Below are 15,666 nucleotides of genomic sequence, written 5' to 3'. Positions count from 1 at the left end.
TTAAGGGAACTAGGGGCCTTTGGCAAGGCGACCCCCTTTCGCCCTACCTTTTTGTCCTTGCCCTTGAGGTCTTCTCCCAACAGCTGAAGCGGAAATATCTTGATGGATCTATTGGCTACCATCCTAACACTTCCGCTCTTCAGGTCACACATTTATCCTTTGCTGATGACTTGATGATCTTCACAGATGGTACTGCTGAATCGATAAGATGTATAGCGGAAACAATGGAGGACTTTGCTCTTTGGTCTGGGCTGCGAATGAACAAAGAGAAGACATAACTTTTTTCTACGGGCCTGAACTCGGAAGAAGCCTCAGAGATCTCTCAGCATGGATTCGCCCTTGGAAAGATGCCAATCCGTTACTTAGGCCTCCCTTTGCTGTATAGGAAGCTGAGACTGCATGATTATAAGCCTCTTATTGATAAGCTCTCTGCCAATTTTCACTGCTGGTCGGCTAGAGCCTTATCTTTTTCAGGAAGAAAGCAGCTCCTATCATCGGTGATATATGGTTCTATCAACTTCTGGACATCCGCTTTCATCCTTCCCAAAAATTGCATCAAAAAGATTGAGTCTCTATGCTCTCAATTCCTTTGGGGGGGGGGGGGGGGGGGGGACTGAAACGAAGAAGAGCATTGCAAAGGTGGCTTGGAAAACTGTAACTCTTCCCAAGAAGGAAGGGGGATTGGGCCTTCGAGACATATGTCGCTGGAACAAAACTCTCTGTTTGAAGCTGATTTGGAGGCTATTCACTGCAAAGGACTCGTTGTGGGCTTCTTGGGTGAAAGAGTACAAAATAAAAGGAGGAAATTTTTGGGCTATAGATGCTTCAAAAGCTACATCTTCTCCCTGGCGAAGTCTGCTATCTATGCGCGGTCTTACAGCAGGTTTCCTGAAGGCAAAAGTGGGAAATGGGCGATGACTAAGTTTCTGGTATGATCGATGGACGCCTCTTGGGCCTCTCATCACTCGATTCGGAGATCTTGGCCCGAGAGAACTGCAAATTGATGTATATGCACTGGTGAAGGATGCTTGCAATAGTGAAGGATGGCTTCTTAGGGGAGCCCGTTCCCAGGCTGCTGAGGAGCTTCACCTGCACCTTACTACCATCCCTCTCCCCTCGTTAAGTGCTACGGATGATTCTTATGTGTGGGAGGTGGGTGGGAATGAGTTGCAGGCGTTCTCCACAAGTAAAACCTGGAGTCAAGTAAGGAACAGAGCAATAGAACAGCGCTAGACCCAAAATATTTGGTTCAAAGGTCACACTCCCCGTTATGCTTTCACTACCTGGGTAGCTCACCAAGACCGCTTACCCACTAGAACAAGACTGGTCGCATGGGGGATGCAAATACCTTCACTATGCTGCCTCTGTTCCTTGGTAGATGAAAGTATAGATCATTTATTTCTGCGCTGTGAGGTTAGCGGAGCTGTTTGGGGCTACGTATTGAGGAGACTTGGCTACTCCCATAGGGGGTTCCATACTTGGACTGTTTTTACTGACTGGATGAGGCTTCGGGATACGGTGGTGAGCTTGACCCTTAAGCGTGCTGCTGCTCAGGCCACAATTGCCAGTATATGGACTGAGAGAAACAAACGTCTTCATGACGATTTATCTCAAACGTCTGCCTCCTTATTCAAGAAGATTGACCGCAACATTAGGGACACAATTCTTGGCAAGAGGAAGACTGCCCTGTTCCAGCATCTAATGCAGGAATGGCTTCGATATGAATAGCTCTCAGAATCTTTAGGAAAGTTTTGTTGTTGGCTTGGCCTTGTTTATTTTTTGCCAACGTCAACTTAACATAGTATTTTCCCTTTTGTAAAGTTTACAAACTCTTCTCATATTTATATGATATTCACATTTTGGCAAAAAAAAAAATACATATATGTAGTTATATTACCAATTTTCTGGCAGATATTTATTCCAACGTTAAGTACTATGAAGAAGGAACCAAGTTTATCTAGCAGGGAAAATCATTTGACCTTAGCCAATAGATCAATATAAAATTCGAAAATTTATATGAATAGAAAAGGTAAAAAAAAGTCAAGAAAAAAATATTGAAATTGAGATTGATGGGTGGGAGTAAAAAGAGAGTGGGTGTGTAGAAGAGCATGATGGATTGCTTCTGTCAGTGGGCATATGAAATATATTTTTTTCATCTAAAACCCTAAATCCATTTTCTCTCCTTTTTCACTTTGGAATATTTACAATTTTATATATATATATTTATATGCTACTTAATCTGTTGGGTGAAGTTTTGGATTCTATCCACACGCAAAATTGTCTTTCAGCTCATGACGACGTACGTCATCTTCGTTACATATTAGATATCACCGTCTTGTCATATAACTATTTGATGTTTGATATATATACTTATCTGCGAAAAACTAGTGTGGATGTGCAGGGATAATAATGTTTTTGTTCGCCAGTCCATATAATGATAAATGTATTATCAATTCCTTACTGTATCTGTATATATATATAACATTATCACTAACATTATATACTGTATGGTTTTTCTCAACGAAATATTCCTTATGATTTGTAAGGTATATATGTACCTTGGAACATGTACTAATCAGTAAAATAGATATTAATAACGAATCTATATATAAGCATAGTAAAACTATATATTTATACTGTGCAGTGAAATGTAAACAAGTTCTTATTAATTTCCTAAATATATGGTTTAATGTGTGCATATCGATTTACCATAGTGCATTGACTCATGTTCGTGTATATGGTTGATCACAATTCACAAAGATGGGATCTAAAATCCGATCATTGCATTTTGAATTCAGACATACCTAGATGCGTGTGCAGGTGTATAGATCTGTGTGCAATGTCTTAGTCTTATGTATATATAAATCAATAAATGTGCTAGGGCAAAGAGTGAACAACAGGGTATGAAAAAAGGGGAAGACAAGGGAGGCAACAAGACACGAGAGACGTAAGAGATACCAATGAACTACGACTTGTGTGTTTGTGTTTCATTCATTAAAAATTATTAGCATGATTATTTACTAAACAGAAACACATTTTCATATTAATTAAAATTTAGTACAGCATCTAACATAAGTATAAATAAACACACCCTTTTGTTTTATTTTTGACAACTTTGATGCTTTTGTTTCACCCGACAAATCGGCACCTTTTAGGGTTTTCATTACCTGTTCTTCCCCAAAGACACATCCCTTTTTTTACCCCATTAAATCTACTCTCTCCCAATATAATAAGTGGAGTAATATTAATAACTTTAATTATAAATAAGCGATCAGTACCTTTCTTGGAATAGACGAAAACGCATCATTTTAAAACTCGACAATGAAAAAGAATTTTCGGGAAACAAGAGGAAACCAGTGGCTGTTTGATTATTCCTCTTAAGATTTCTTTTGTCGACGCTAACTCTAGTAATTAATTAATCAGATCGCTTCTCTTTTCGCATCCAAATGGTGGTTTCTTAGGTTCGGAATGGTAAAAGCATTTCAAGCGGTGCAGATCAAACGAATCATGCAGAAGAAATGCAAATCAAACAGATCATGCAAGCATATCAAACAACTATTATAATTTTGAATGATAAAAATAGTGCAAATAAAGCAAATTATTGTTTAAATAATAAAAATTATAATAAAATATATCAAAATACATAATATAGAAATATAATACGTACACAACAATAAATATTACACTGAAACCATGTTACCGCAATTTTGAAATCAATATATAAATAAAATATTTTAACTAACCTACATATTTAAATTATATTACTATATTTTGCATAAAAGACATTATAATTAAACACACATTGTAAATATAATAATAGATATTTAACTAACCCACATAATCACTTTTCTAGAAAAACCCTCTTTGCTAATTTATATTCATATATATATATATATATATATATATATATATTAAATTGGAAGTTAAAGAAATCAATTATACCTAAATCAGATAAACGAAAGTATTTTTTTTAAATTACGAATTTAGTTAACTATAAATATAGAAAATGGTTTTTAAATAAAGTGTAAGATTAGTTAACATAACCAACATGAGGCCTCTTCTTTTTTGTTGATGTATAGAAATACTAAATATTTATATTTATAGATGATAATTAAATATTTTCAGAATTAATTTATTTTAGAGAAAATTATCTATTGGTTAAATTGAAAGTGGAACAACCGAACATTATCAAAAATGGGGTGGGTCAAACTGCCTGCATATGTCATGCTTTTATGCAGAAAATGACAAAAAATGCAGTTCTCCTGTATATTATTTTTAGAACTAAAAAAAATGAATAGCAATATGAAAGCAGTTCTCCTGCCCAAGTGGATGAACTACATTTGTCCCACTCTTCTATTCAAACACTAGGTTTTTCTCTCCTCTTTCATGTTGTATTCTCTAAAGCCAACTAAGATTTTGAATGGTGAAAGCAGTTCAAGCTGTGCAGATCAAACATAATAAGTGTAGATCAAGCGGATCAAGCAGGAGAGATACAGATCAAGCGGATTATGCAGGCAGATCAAACAATTATTATAGTTTTGAAAGATAAAAACAATTCAAATAAAATAAATTATATGTTTTAATAATAAAAATTACAATATAATATATCAAAACATATAATATAGAAATATAATACATAAACAACAAAAAATGTTGCACTAAAACCATGTTACGACAATTATAAAATCAAAATATGAAAACATTAAAAATCTAATGAAATATATATATATATATATATATATATATATCTTCCACTAGTATACATATTTAAATTATATTACGATATTTTGCATAATAAATATTATAATTTAACATACTTTATAAATATATAATAACTTAAATAAATGTAAAATTATATGACAAAAATAGAAAGAGAAATATATAGTCAATGATAGTTTTTATATTGTTAAAGTTGTAAGCAAAATAGAATGAAAATATTGTATTTGTAAAAAATAAATAAATATATTTCAAAATTAAATATTTGCAGACCGCAAACAACACCAAATGAATAGCGGGTGAGATCTGCATGCAAATCTCTTTGCTTTTTCCATAAAAAAAAACAAAAAAAATTGAACTGCACGCAGATCTCACGCTATCTGCAATGCAAAACCAGAAATTGTTGAATGGTGAATGCAGTGCAGGATAACTGCTCTTGCGGGAGAATTGCATTTGTCTCACCTTTCCATTCAAACTCTTAGTTGTCCAAGTAAGGATTATGATACTAATTAGTGATAGATATAGTTGTTAGTTCAACTTTAGTTTGGTTGGATAGGCTTTCGCGACGTAAAAGAGAGTTGGCTTCAGTCTTTTATATGACTATACAACTAGTGATAAAACTATAGTATTACTTTATTTTATGAATAGTTCAACATTTAAAATTTTTATTTATATATTTATATCTATCTTTAATTGGTAAGATTATGTGTCTTGGTTTCGTCTTATTATTAATAAGAAGTTGCTAGATCAACAAAACATAGAAATGTTTTCAAACAGATTTGTAATATGTGCCAATCAAAACTGAAATCATAAGACGCATGCCTTTTAACCTTGGTTAAGATGATACTTTGCATTATCTTAATTTACATCCATAGCCCACATAGGTTTGGTCGTCTGGTGTACATTCTAAATAACGCAATGAAATGCACCATAACAACTTCCATATACTCCATTATACAGGTTCATACACATCATGAGAAATCATCTAGTGATCGAATGGTCTCTCTTTTTGTTACCAAGAGCAATCTCGGCTCCATAACCTTCTCCACCAATAACACCAATGGTTTCAACAAAAGGTTAATTATTGGAGACAATTGGATAGCAAAAAGTGCATTATGCAAATCATGATCGCAAAGTCCTTATAATCCATAAAAATTCTGAAGAATAAATGAGAAGATTTGGAAAAATAGTCGGTGGTATTATTCTTCAGTGTTATTAAACGCGAGCAAACTATTATTAGTAAATTAATCATTATTTATTGATTTATTTGTAGTTATATCTTTGACACGTTAACTACATATAACGATGTAAGAACTTAACGAGTACTATAAATAATTAATTTACTTTTTGAAAATGTAAAATTGTGAATAGATACCATTAAAGTATGGTTTGGAATTTTATAGAAGTATGAATGAAAAACATCCAAAATATCTGTACTCCATACATCAATATTAATATATTCTTTTTAACGAAAACATTTTGACTCTTGATTAAGGAGCTGTGTATTGGAACCATCTTAGTACTAAACATATATTAAAGTCAACTCAGAATGGTCAACTGCTTCAAATTTCACATATAGAGTTCTTTTTGGAGGCACGACGGATTGATGATAGTTTTTTTCTAGTATATTTTGATCTTTTTGGATTGACTAAAGGGTCGTAAAAGCTACAATGTTCCATTCTAATCGAAAAATTTATTAAAAAGCTGAGGCATAGACTTGTGCAACAAAGAGGGCGGTCATATATATCTAAAATAATTAGAAAACAGATTAAAAAGAGCATGCGAAAGTGGAATCTCTCAAAAGATTGAAGAGACAGATTAACAACTCTTTCGTGCTGATTATATTATTAAACCGGTTAAGTCCAAATATAAGGCCATTTCCACAAATTTTAAGGTCTTTAAATTTATAACTATGACGTGACTAATTTAAATCGGACAATTTCAACCAAATAGTTTATATAACTTTCACCTACCATTACAACCTTTCTTTTGAACAATACCATAAACACTTATCATCATCATCATATATTAATATAGAAAAATATAAAATACATTTGGATCTGATAAGTGGATGCATATAATAAATCTTAAAATGCAACTAATATACGAGTGGATCGACTAAAAAAATCAAATAAAATGAAAAAGAAAAGGGACAAAATGGGATTATATATGTTAAACCGATACACCTAAGATTGAGTTTGAAAAAATAGATATTAGTAGGTTGAACACAAAAGATTAGGTTGTCTCTTTGTTTCAGCTTCCCAAGAAACAAAAAAAAAGGACACACATCCCAAGATTCCTCCACCGTCGACAATCTTCGCCGGAGCCACCTTCCTCCGACGTCATCTGTAAATCATTTTTTTGTTTGCCCTAACACCAAAAATTATCAGATATTTTCCTCTCTACTAAACCTAAGTTTAGGTTGCTTCTCTCTCTCTACTAAATCATTTCCACGATGAAACGGAGAAGAGAAGACGATTTTTCCATCCAAGAAATAAAGAATCGTTGAGAAACTGAAGATTATAACCTTCTGAAGGATAATGGAGTCTAAGCAGAAGCTTAGCTTGAGAGAAAGCAAAGCTTCCTATTGGCACGTTAGCAAAGCCATGTCTCTTCATCATCTCCTCCCAAACCTCAAACCTCCGATGTCTTTGCTTTCTCTCCGCCGCTTCCGCCGCCACAACATCCAAAATCTCCATACCGAACCACCGTTGCTCTAGGGTTAGCCTCTCTCTGCTGTTTGGCGGCAAAGTGGCTTCCAACGAATCAAATATCGCCATGAAATGATCTAAAGCCTCTGAGAATCTATTCACGAACGAAGGATCTCCATGGTTCGCTTCTCTCTCCGCCATTGTCACGATTCTAGGGTTTAAGCTCTTGATCGCCGACAGGAAGTGACCGATCATGTCTCCGTCGTCGTTAAAGAATCTGTGAAGGAAGTGGACGCAGTTGACGGCGATGGACTCTCCTTGTACGGCGGAGAGAGCTAATAATCTGATCTGTAGCAAAAGTCCGGCGAGGTCTTCTTCAGCGATCACAAGCGTGTGAAACTGAAACTGAAGTCCTAGAGAGTTAGCAAACCGGGTTAACCGATCTCCGGTTCGGTTTAATACGGTTACGTCTCGACCACATCCGGTTATGCGGAGGGAAGGAGGTGGAGTACTGCTAGGGTTTGATGATGATCTCTCGGCTAGGGCTTGCATCAACGGAGGCCATTGAAGTCCTTGTGATATATCTAAGTCAAGTATATGTAAAGCTCCGTTACCGTTGTTTGTCTCCGTCGCGTCGAGGATCGCTTGGTTCGCCGTTAAATGGCTGAACCGAATAAACGGCGTTAGTTGGTTCAGCCAAAGATAGTAACAAGACTCGAGATCAGAGTTGTTGTTGTTCTTGGTTCGAAACAAGAACTGTTCTTTGCATACACTGCTCGTAAAAACCGTGGAGCTAGTCATTTCGTTCGTTGTCCACGTGGCAGCATTTTCGGACAAGCCGATCCGTACGGACAAGGCTTTCGTGAAGAGATGGACGAGCCGCTCCGTGGAGTCGCCGTAAGGGGATGAGTTTGAGGTGAGGATTGAGAGTATGTTTTGAGCGGCGGAGACGTTGGACTGAGAGATGAAATCCGCAGCTGTGAATAGTAGACGACGGAGGTGATGAGCGGCGGATGTTGCGGCGGAAGATGAGGCGAGGCATAACGGAGGAGGAGGAGGATTCTCGGTGGCATCTTCGGAGGAGGAGCTAGAGGATTTGAAGGAAGCAAGCATTTGAAAAGATAGAAAGATGCTTTTTTGGTTCATATGATAGATTCTTTTTCTCTCTTGATCAAATGAGTCTTTTTCAATGGGTAATAATAAATATCATTTCTCTTGACCTGAAGGTATATTGCCTGTATTATTATAATATTTTTATCTTAAATAAAATCAACACTAGCTTTAGCATATGTGTGTACACGCATATCATATATAACATAAAATATATGGATAGAGATCAAGATAGACCGACCAAGCAATTCAAGGGTCCTTGAGAATCCTCAAGCCGGTTTTAGGGTTAATTATATTTAAAATATTTTTGTTATGAAAATTATATGTTTTTGAGTTAAAAAATTTATACAAACTAAACTTTCAAATATATGCATGTAGTGTATTCTTTTTTTTTTGAACGTCACATTGGATTCATAAATCACAACACTGACACTCGCAACTCTAATAACTTTGAAATGATATACCGTAACTAATTTCCATCTCGTGTTTCAACTTTATACTCTAAAAAGTAAAAACTAAGACTTGGTTTTAATTCGGTTAATATGAATGTAGCTTGGTGTTGGATTTATATCTATGCAGCCAAGACTCTTTCATTTACTTATGGACGTGCACTAAATAAAATAAAGTAATAGTTACTAGTTCAAATGAATCGGTACAAAAAATATACATTAAAACAGTTTTACATCAGTAGTCTAATTTATATTTTCTGCAATCACACGTCTTCGTCGACAGGATATTATATGGTTATGTATGTGTGTATATTTATATTTGTGCGGTGGATCGTGAAGATGGCCCACTGTATTAATGGATGCGTTTGCAGAAATTATGCTCATAGGTTCCAATTTTTAGGTGCGTAAAATCGGAACCCTCGTTAAAGATTCTCATCTCGAGTATGCCAAATTACGAGATTTTAAAGAAATAAAAACAGTTAATGAAAACAAAACGATTTTTTATACAACAATGAACTAACCAGTATAGAATATATTTGTATTTTCTTAAAATGTAAAAAGTTTTGATTTTATGGTATAAATTTTGCAGTAAAACAACTTGATTGGTTGGCTGTATGAGCTTATTTTAGCTTTAATATTAATCTATAATCTTTAAATCACCAATCATGTTTTATCTTGTTTTTTAAAGTTTCAACCAAAAAATAATAAAAATGGCTGTAAAAACATTATTTTCTAAAACCCTTTTTTTGTTGTAGGAAATATATTGTTGTAACAATCAATTTTAAAACTACATCATTTACAGCTAAATCAAAAAATTCTACAGTAAAATTTATACAGTTACAGTCCAACAACTCATCTCCATACCTAATGGATCATTTTTTTCTAATAATATTATATGAAAAACAAAATTTAATATGTCAGTTGGCGAAATAACAAAAAATCTCAAGAACTAAGAGCTGACATAAAAATTACTAGAACTCACATTAAAAAATCAACGATAAACAAAATTTACATCTACATTTCTTTTCGGATTCATAATATACTATTTTAGATTATCTGATTATGTGGTCAGACGATATAAATATCTAATTTATATTACTAAACAACTGGATTTATTTGGTGTCAGTAAATAAATAGTGGTAGATATAGCATAAAATTTTAGAAAAAAATCACACATAAATATTAAATTTAAAGTTAAATGTAAATTTTAATTAAAAAAAAGTTAAAATTTGAGTATATTAAAAAGAATTTAAAATTTTCATAGAGGCAAATGCCACCCTTTTAGTACACTTACATCCCCAATTATAATTATATTCCTATAAGATTAGTCAGTTGGCCTTCATTCCGTTGAATATGTCTGGATTATCAAAAAAACTACTTATTTGGATAGTTGTTAATTATACTATTTTACTTTCGTAGATATTATACCCGTCGTTTGAGTGACTCGGGATGTACAAAAAGAAAAGAGAGTTAGCTTTGCTTGCAAAATCGAAATGCTAACCCCCAAATTGCTAATTATTACACCTTTCACTTATTGGATTTACCAAAATGGAAATGCTGCAAAAAGATCTCTCCATGACCCTTTAAGATCAACATTATCACCTGGACAAAATTTTTGGTCTCTTAGCATTTTCTATTAATATTTGAAGACTAAGAGACAATGCTAAGGTACAATAGGAAATGCTAGATTATTGGTAGATACTTTTGTTGTCTCTTAGGCCTTGATTGGTAGAGCATTAACATTAGCATTATGCTCTACATTATTCAATCAACAATTGTTAGAAAAACATTTAGAAAAACTTTTACTAAATGCTAATGCTCTCCAAATGCTCTATGGCCAATGCTCTCATATGAAGCTTTTATAAGAGCATTTGCATTTATAATTTATAAAATTAAGAAAAATATATAATTAATTCATTTATTTTATTTAATAATATCATAAAATTATTTTTATACCCAGAAAATAAAATTTTGATTCTAAAATTAATTTACAATAAAAATAATTTTTTTTAAAAAGTAGTTTTTCACATTTAAAATATAAAATTTTATTCATATAATTTTATTTTATATAATTTAAATTATTTTAAATGTGAAATATTATTTTTTAAAATAGATATTTTAATTATAAAATTTATTTTAAAGTAATATATTTCGATACAAACATAAATTTTAAATTATTAAATAAAATAAATTAATTATATATATTTTTCATTTTATATGTTACTATATTTATATAATATATATTATATACTAATTTATAATAATTTTAAATAGCATACTCATACTACTATACCAATCATCTTATTAAACAGTTTAGCAAAAACATACAATTCTTGCAGCATACTGCTTCTATAGAATACTACTACTGCTAATGCTAACGCTTTACCAATCAAAGCTTTAGTAAATAAACAAGGCAAGAATATAGATCTATTGAAACAAAACTCAAAAAGAGATATCATCAAAGATCAAAGCTTTATGGACAAACAATCAAACCCAAAAACTTAAATTCCATTAAAACTGAAAACTCAATTCAATCAAGCATGGTAAGAAGAGTCATCAGAGTTAATCTTAATTCGAAGAAGCAGGACAAGACTTATCACCACCGTTAAACCACCAACCATCGTCTCTGCCAATGTCGTTTCCGTTATCATTATTACCGCTGATATCTCTAGAAGGAAAGCAAATTCTTGCTCCTAGCTATTGATTAGTAAAGCTTTCATTAGCAGTGGCGACTACTCGTGGGAACTGAGAAAGGGAGGAAAGCGGTGGTGGTTAGAGTGATTGCGGTGGGAGAAGTACCGTCTAATTTTCTTTCAAGAGAAGAAGAGACACGTGTTCATAAGGAACGCTTGTTATTGTCCTTAATTAAGAAATGTTTCATCTAATAATAGGCAATTTTCTTTTTCTTTAAATCCTAATAATACTAAGAAACAATTTTAAGACACAGCGATATTGATGTTCTAAGTGAAAGGATTCCCACTCTCTTTTTTTTTAAGCAACAAAAGGATTCCCAGTCTCGCTCTTATATTTTGTGTGTGTGTATATATATATGTGTGTGTAAATGTATGGGAGTGCTTATAATATTATTTGAGCATCTATTATTGGATTGGAGACTTTATTGCTCACTTCCTCATTTCTTTTTGTACCATAAATACAAAGCATCTTATCGCATGATAAATGCATTTACATATCCTTTTTAATATACAATCTTACATGCATAATTCCACCGAGGAGAAAGATGCTTTCAAAGTTCTCGATTTAAACTGTTTTACCGTTTGGTGTATGCATGATAGTGTTCTTGAATGGTTTATTCCTTTTGCTTTAACCCTTTTTATTTATTTATTTTATTCACTCTTCGTTTATAATTCACTCAAACACATTATTGACTTCGAACAAATAATATAACACCAGTTACACAAAAACAAACCATAATAATACAATTTCCATGTTCGAAATGGAAAAGTTATTCTAAAAGGATGTGAAAATCTCAAGTTTATTCAAATCAGCTTAATACAAAGCTTAAAAAAACATAAGTAATAAATATAAACAGCTTCTACATTAAATGAATAACAATTAGGAGCTGGTACGTAGAAGAAGAGTAGTCGTCAATAAGGACAAAGGAGATGGATGTGCTTTTTATCTGGATAACACATAGCGATCCCATACGTATTTGTTTGCACTAAAAATATTATTAGATACTTTCTTATGACAAGTCTTTTCAATTATTATGATATATATGTTTTGACTAAACATTACATTCAATCATCCACGTAAATCAATTTGATATTTGTTTAATAATATTCGACTATTTTACCCGCCAGAAAATTATTAAAATATCAGAATTTGAATTTCTTAAAAAAGATTTTTAGATGGTATTTGAAGTTCTAGTGACTGAAACTTCTTCTGCTTTCTGTAAATCCGACCATAAATAAGTACGCTGTACGAGATAACACCAACACAGAGATATATACCAGCTTTACAATATAGGAATAGCCAGAAAAGATCAAAGTTCATAGTATAACTTCGAGCATCATTAATAAAAAAAATTAATATGTTTTCACAAAGTTTCTTAAAAAACAATAAAGTATATATATATGTTAATAAAATAATGCTTTTTGTATCCAAAATCCATAAAACCCCATTTCAAAATTCCAAATCTCAAATATATAACTAAAAAACTAGACATACATTTGAGAAATTTTGGCTTAGAATTCTCATTAAAGATGCTTTTACACTAACACTATGATTAACCCAAAATAAAAAGACTATTGATTAATCAAACAATAATACTTCAATTGAAAGTAATGTAAAAATAAATAAATAAATAAATAAACAAATAAATAAATCAAAATAAATAAGAAATGAGAAGAAGCACGCAATGAAATAAATGAGGGAGGGGGAGAAGGCAGGAAGTTTAACCCAAAAGATTGGATGAAAGGCTGACACTTTTGCCTTTTTCTTACATTGATATTTTTTTTTTCAGTTTATCAAATTATTTATTTTGTGTTTCTTTCGCTGCCACGTTGGATGGGACAGATTGGAATGAGACATTTCCTTCCTAATCTCCACTGCCATTTCTATAATTAATATAACTCGTACGAACATTCTTTCTGTTCCTAATTAATTACAGTTTATTTTAGACTTAACAATTAGATTTTATGCATTTTAGAAGATAATAATAGTTTAATTTCTTTCTGATCAACAAACCATCCCTAACCATTATATTAGCTAAACAGGCTAGTTATGTATATATTCATGGTTGAACTTGAAGATCAAATAGAGCAGTGGAAATAGTAAATAAGAAATCAAAGAAATCTTTTTTTACCGTTTCACTTCATCAGTGCTGCACATGCACGTTCACGTCAAGATCCTTGTCAGCTCCACTCTCAAGCCTGTGATATCAACGTCCCTAATCTATTCGGCTATTTTCACATATATATATATATATATATATATATATATATAATTTCCCGACAAATTATTTGATGTTTTCTTTTTACAAACCGGATCACGCTATTGTATTTCAATCCATTTATTTTTCATACACGACGATCCCATGCAACTTCTGTATATGATTGAATATTGTGCGGTGATTATGATATTTTGTGATGATACTCTAGGCCTAGTGACAACTCTATTGATTCCGGCCCGATATCGATAGTTCGATACTACGTGGCCTGTCCGAACGTGATCATTCACTTACTACGAAACATAATTATATACATACAGTATAACCTATTTAAATTAATATTATATAAATTAATATACATTAAAAATCTCTATAAAATAATATAATTTTATAATTTTATAGTTTCAAATTGAGTTTTTGGTTCAATTAGTATATCGATAAATTAATATTTTTATAAATTAATAAAAAACTATATATATATATATATATATATCATATCACTATTACAAACTTGTAAATAATTATTACCTAAAAAACTTGTAAAATTTTTTATAGTGATTTTCAGTACAAAACATTATTTTTACGTTCTTATATAATTCAAATATTTTTACTGAAAAATTTTATCTATCAAGACGTACTAGTATAATTGCGATAATTATATATATAAGCATATTTTTGACAAAAATATAAGAATATTTTAAATTTCCTTTGATTATAACGTAAATTTTAATGAACTCAATATTAGTAGTTACTTTGGTGAAGAAAAGAAAAAGATTGCGGTAATGTATTATCAAATAATATACTTATCATCAGCTAGGTACCAAAACATATATCATTTTTTTGATGATAAAAAACAGATATCATTTTATGCTCATTTTATTAGTTAATTAATAAGCTTAAGTTGAATACGATTAAATTCAAAATACAAATAGAAAACGCCAAAATAAATTAATTTAACTGTCAAAGTCTAATTAACTCATCGTGTATAGAAGAATACGACGACAAACTGAAGGGATAAATATCTGTATTATTAAAAAGAATCATTCTCAAAAATCTACTTATAAAAAATTGTTAAACCATTTTATTAACTAACTATTTTTTAGTCTTACTTTATATTTTTCAAACTATATAACATTCAATGCATTTAATTAATCCTAAAATTTTTAGTTAGTACTCAATTAATTTAGTTTTTAATTATTACTCGACTAATTTCGGACCAAGTTTATAAATCATCTTTTTGGATTTAGATTAAGTGGACCAAAATACATATGCACAAATCCGATATACTAAAATATCATCATCTCTAAACCTGTCTCTTGATGTATTCCAATAGCCCAAAACTATATTGTTCCTCTAATCGAATTTTCGCTCTTAAAATCAAAAAGCTACATGAAAACTTTAATTCAGATATTTGAGTATATGCTTTGGTATATTTGAATATTTAAGATTCGAAAAGACCCAAAATTGGTCTGAAACTCGAAAATACCTAAAATATTCAAATACCCAAACTTTTATCCAAAACCTAATCTAAGGACTCAAAACTACCAAAATATTTACCCGGATACCCAAATTATATTTCTGAAAATATTAAAATTTACTCTAAACTTGAAACCATAATTGCAAACTTTAACCCAAAACATACAAAGTATTCATAATACTAAAATTTTACTATAATACTCAAATATAACTAATATATACAAAGAATTTCAGGTATTTCAAATATCTGAAGGGATCTCGGATAGGATATAGACCCGAAAACAAGACCCATAGGTCATTTTTTTTACCTAATAGGTATTTTAACCTAGACTTGGCCGAACAGAGCCTGTAATTT

At 31.6% G+C, this 15,666-nt stretch overlaps 1 protein-coding gene across 1 annotated transcript; it reads right to left on the bottom strand.

Moving 5' to 3' along the window:
• Window positions 1-5,309: 5,309 nt before the first annotated feature.
• On the bottom strand, window positions 5,310-8,864 carry LOC106350986 (scarecrow-like protein 18). The gene has a single exon (XM_013790808.3). The coding sequence runs from the start codon at window positions 8,511-8,513 to the stop codon at window positions 7,161-7,163; it is 1,353 nt and encodes a 450-aa protein (XP_013646262.2). The 5' UTR covers window positions 8,514-8,864; the 3' UTR covers window positions 5,310-7,160.
• Window positions 8,865-15,666: the final 6,802 nt, after the last annotated feature.

The sequence above is a fragment of the Brassica napus genome, chromosome C6 (genome assembly GCF_020379485.1).
Source record: "Brassica napus cultivar Da-Ae chromosome C6, Da-Ae, whole genome shotgun sequence".
NCBI classification, from domain to species: domain Eukaryota; kingdom Viridiplantae; phylum Streptophyta; class Magnoliopsida; order Brassicales; family Brassicaceae; genus Brassica; species Brassica napus.
Note: the sequence above shows the minus strand (reverse complement) of the source record. Positions and strands in the feature narration are given on the sequence as shown.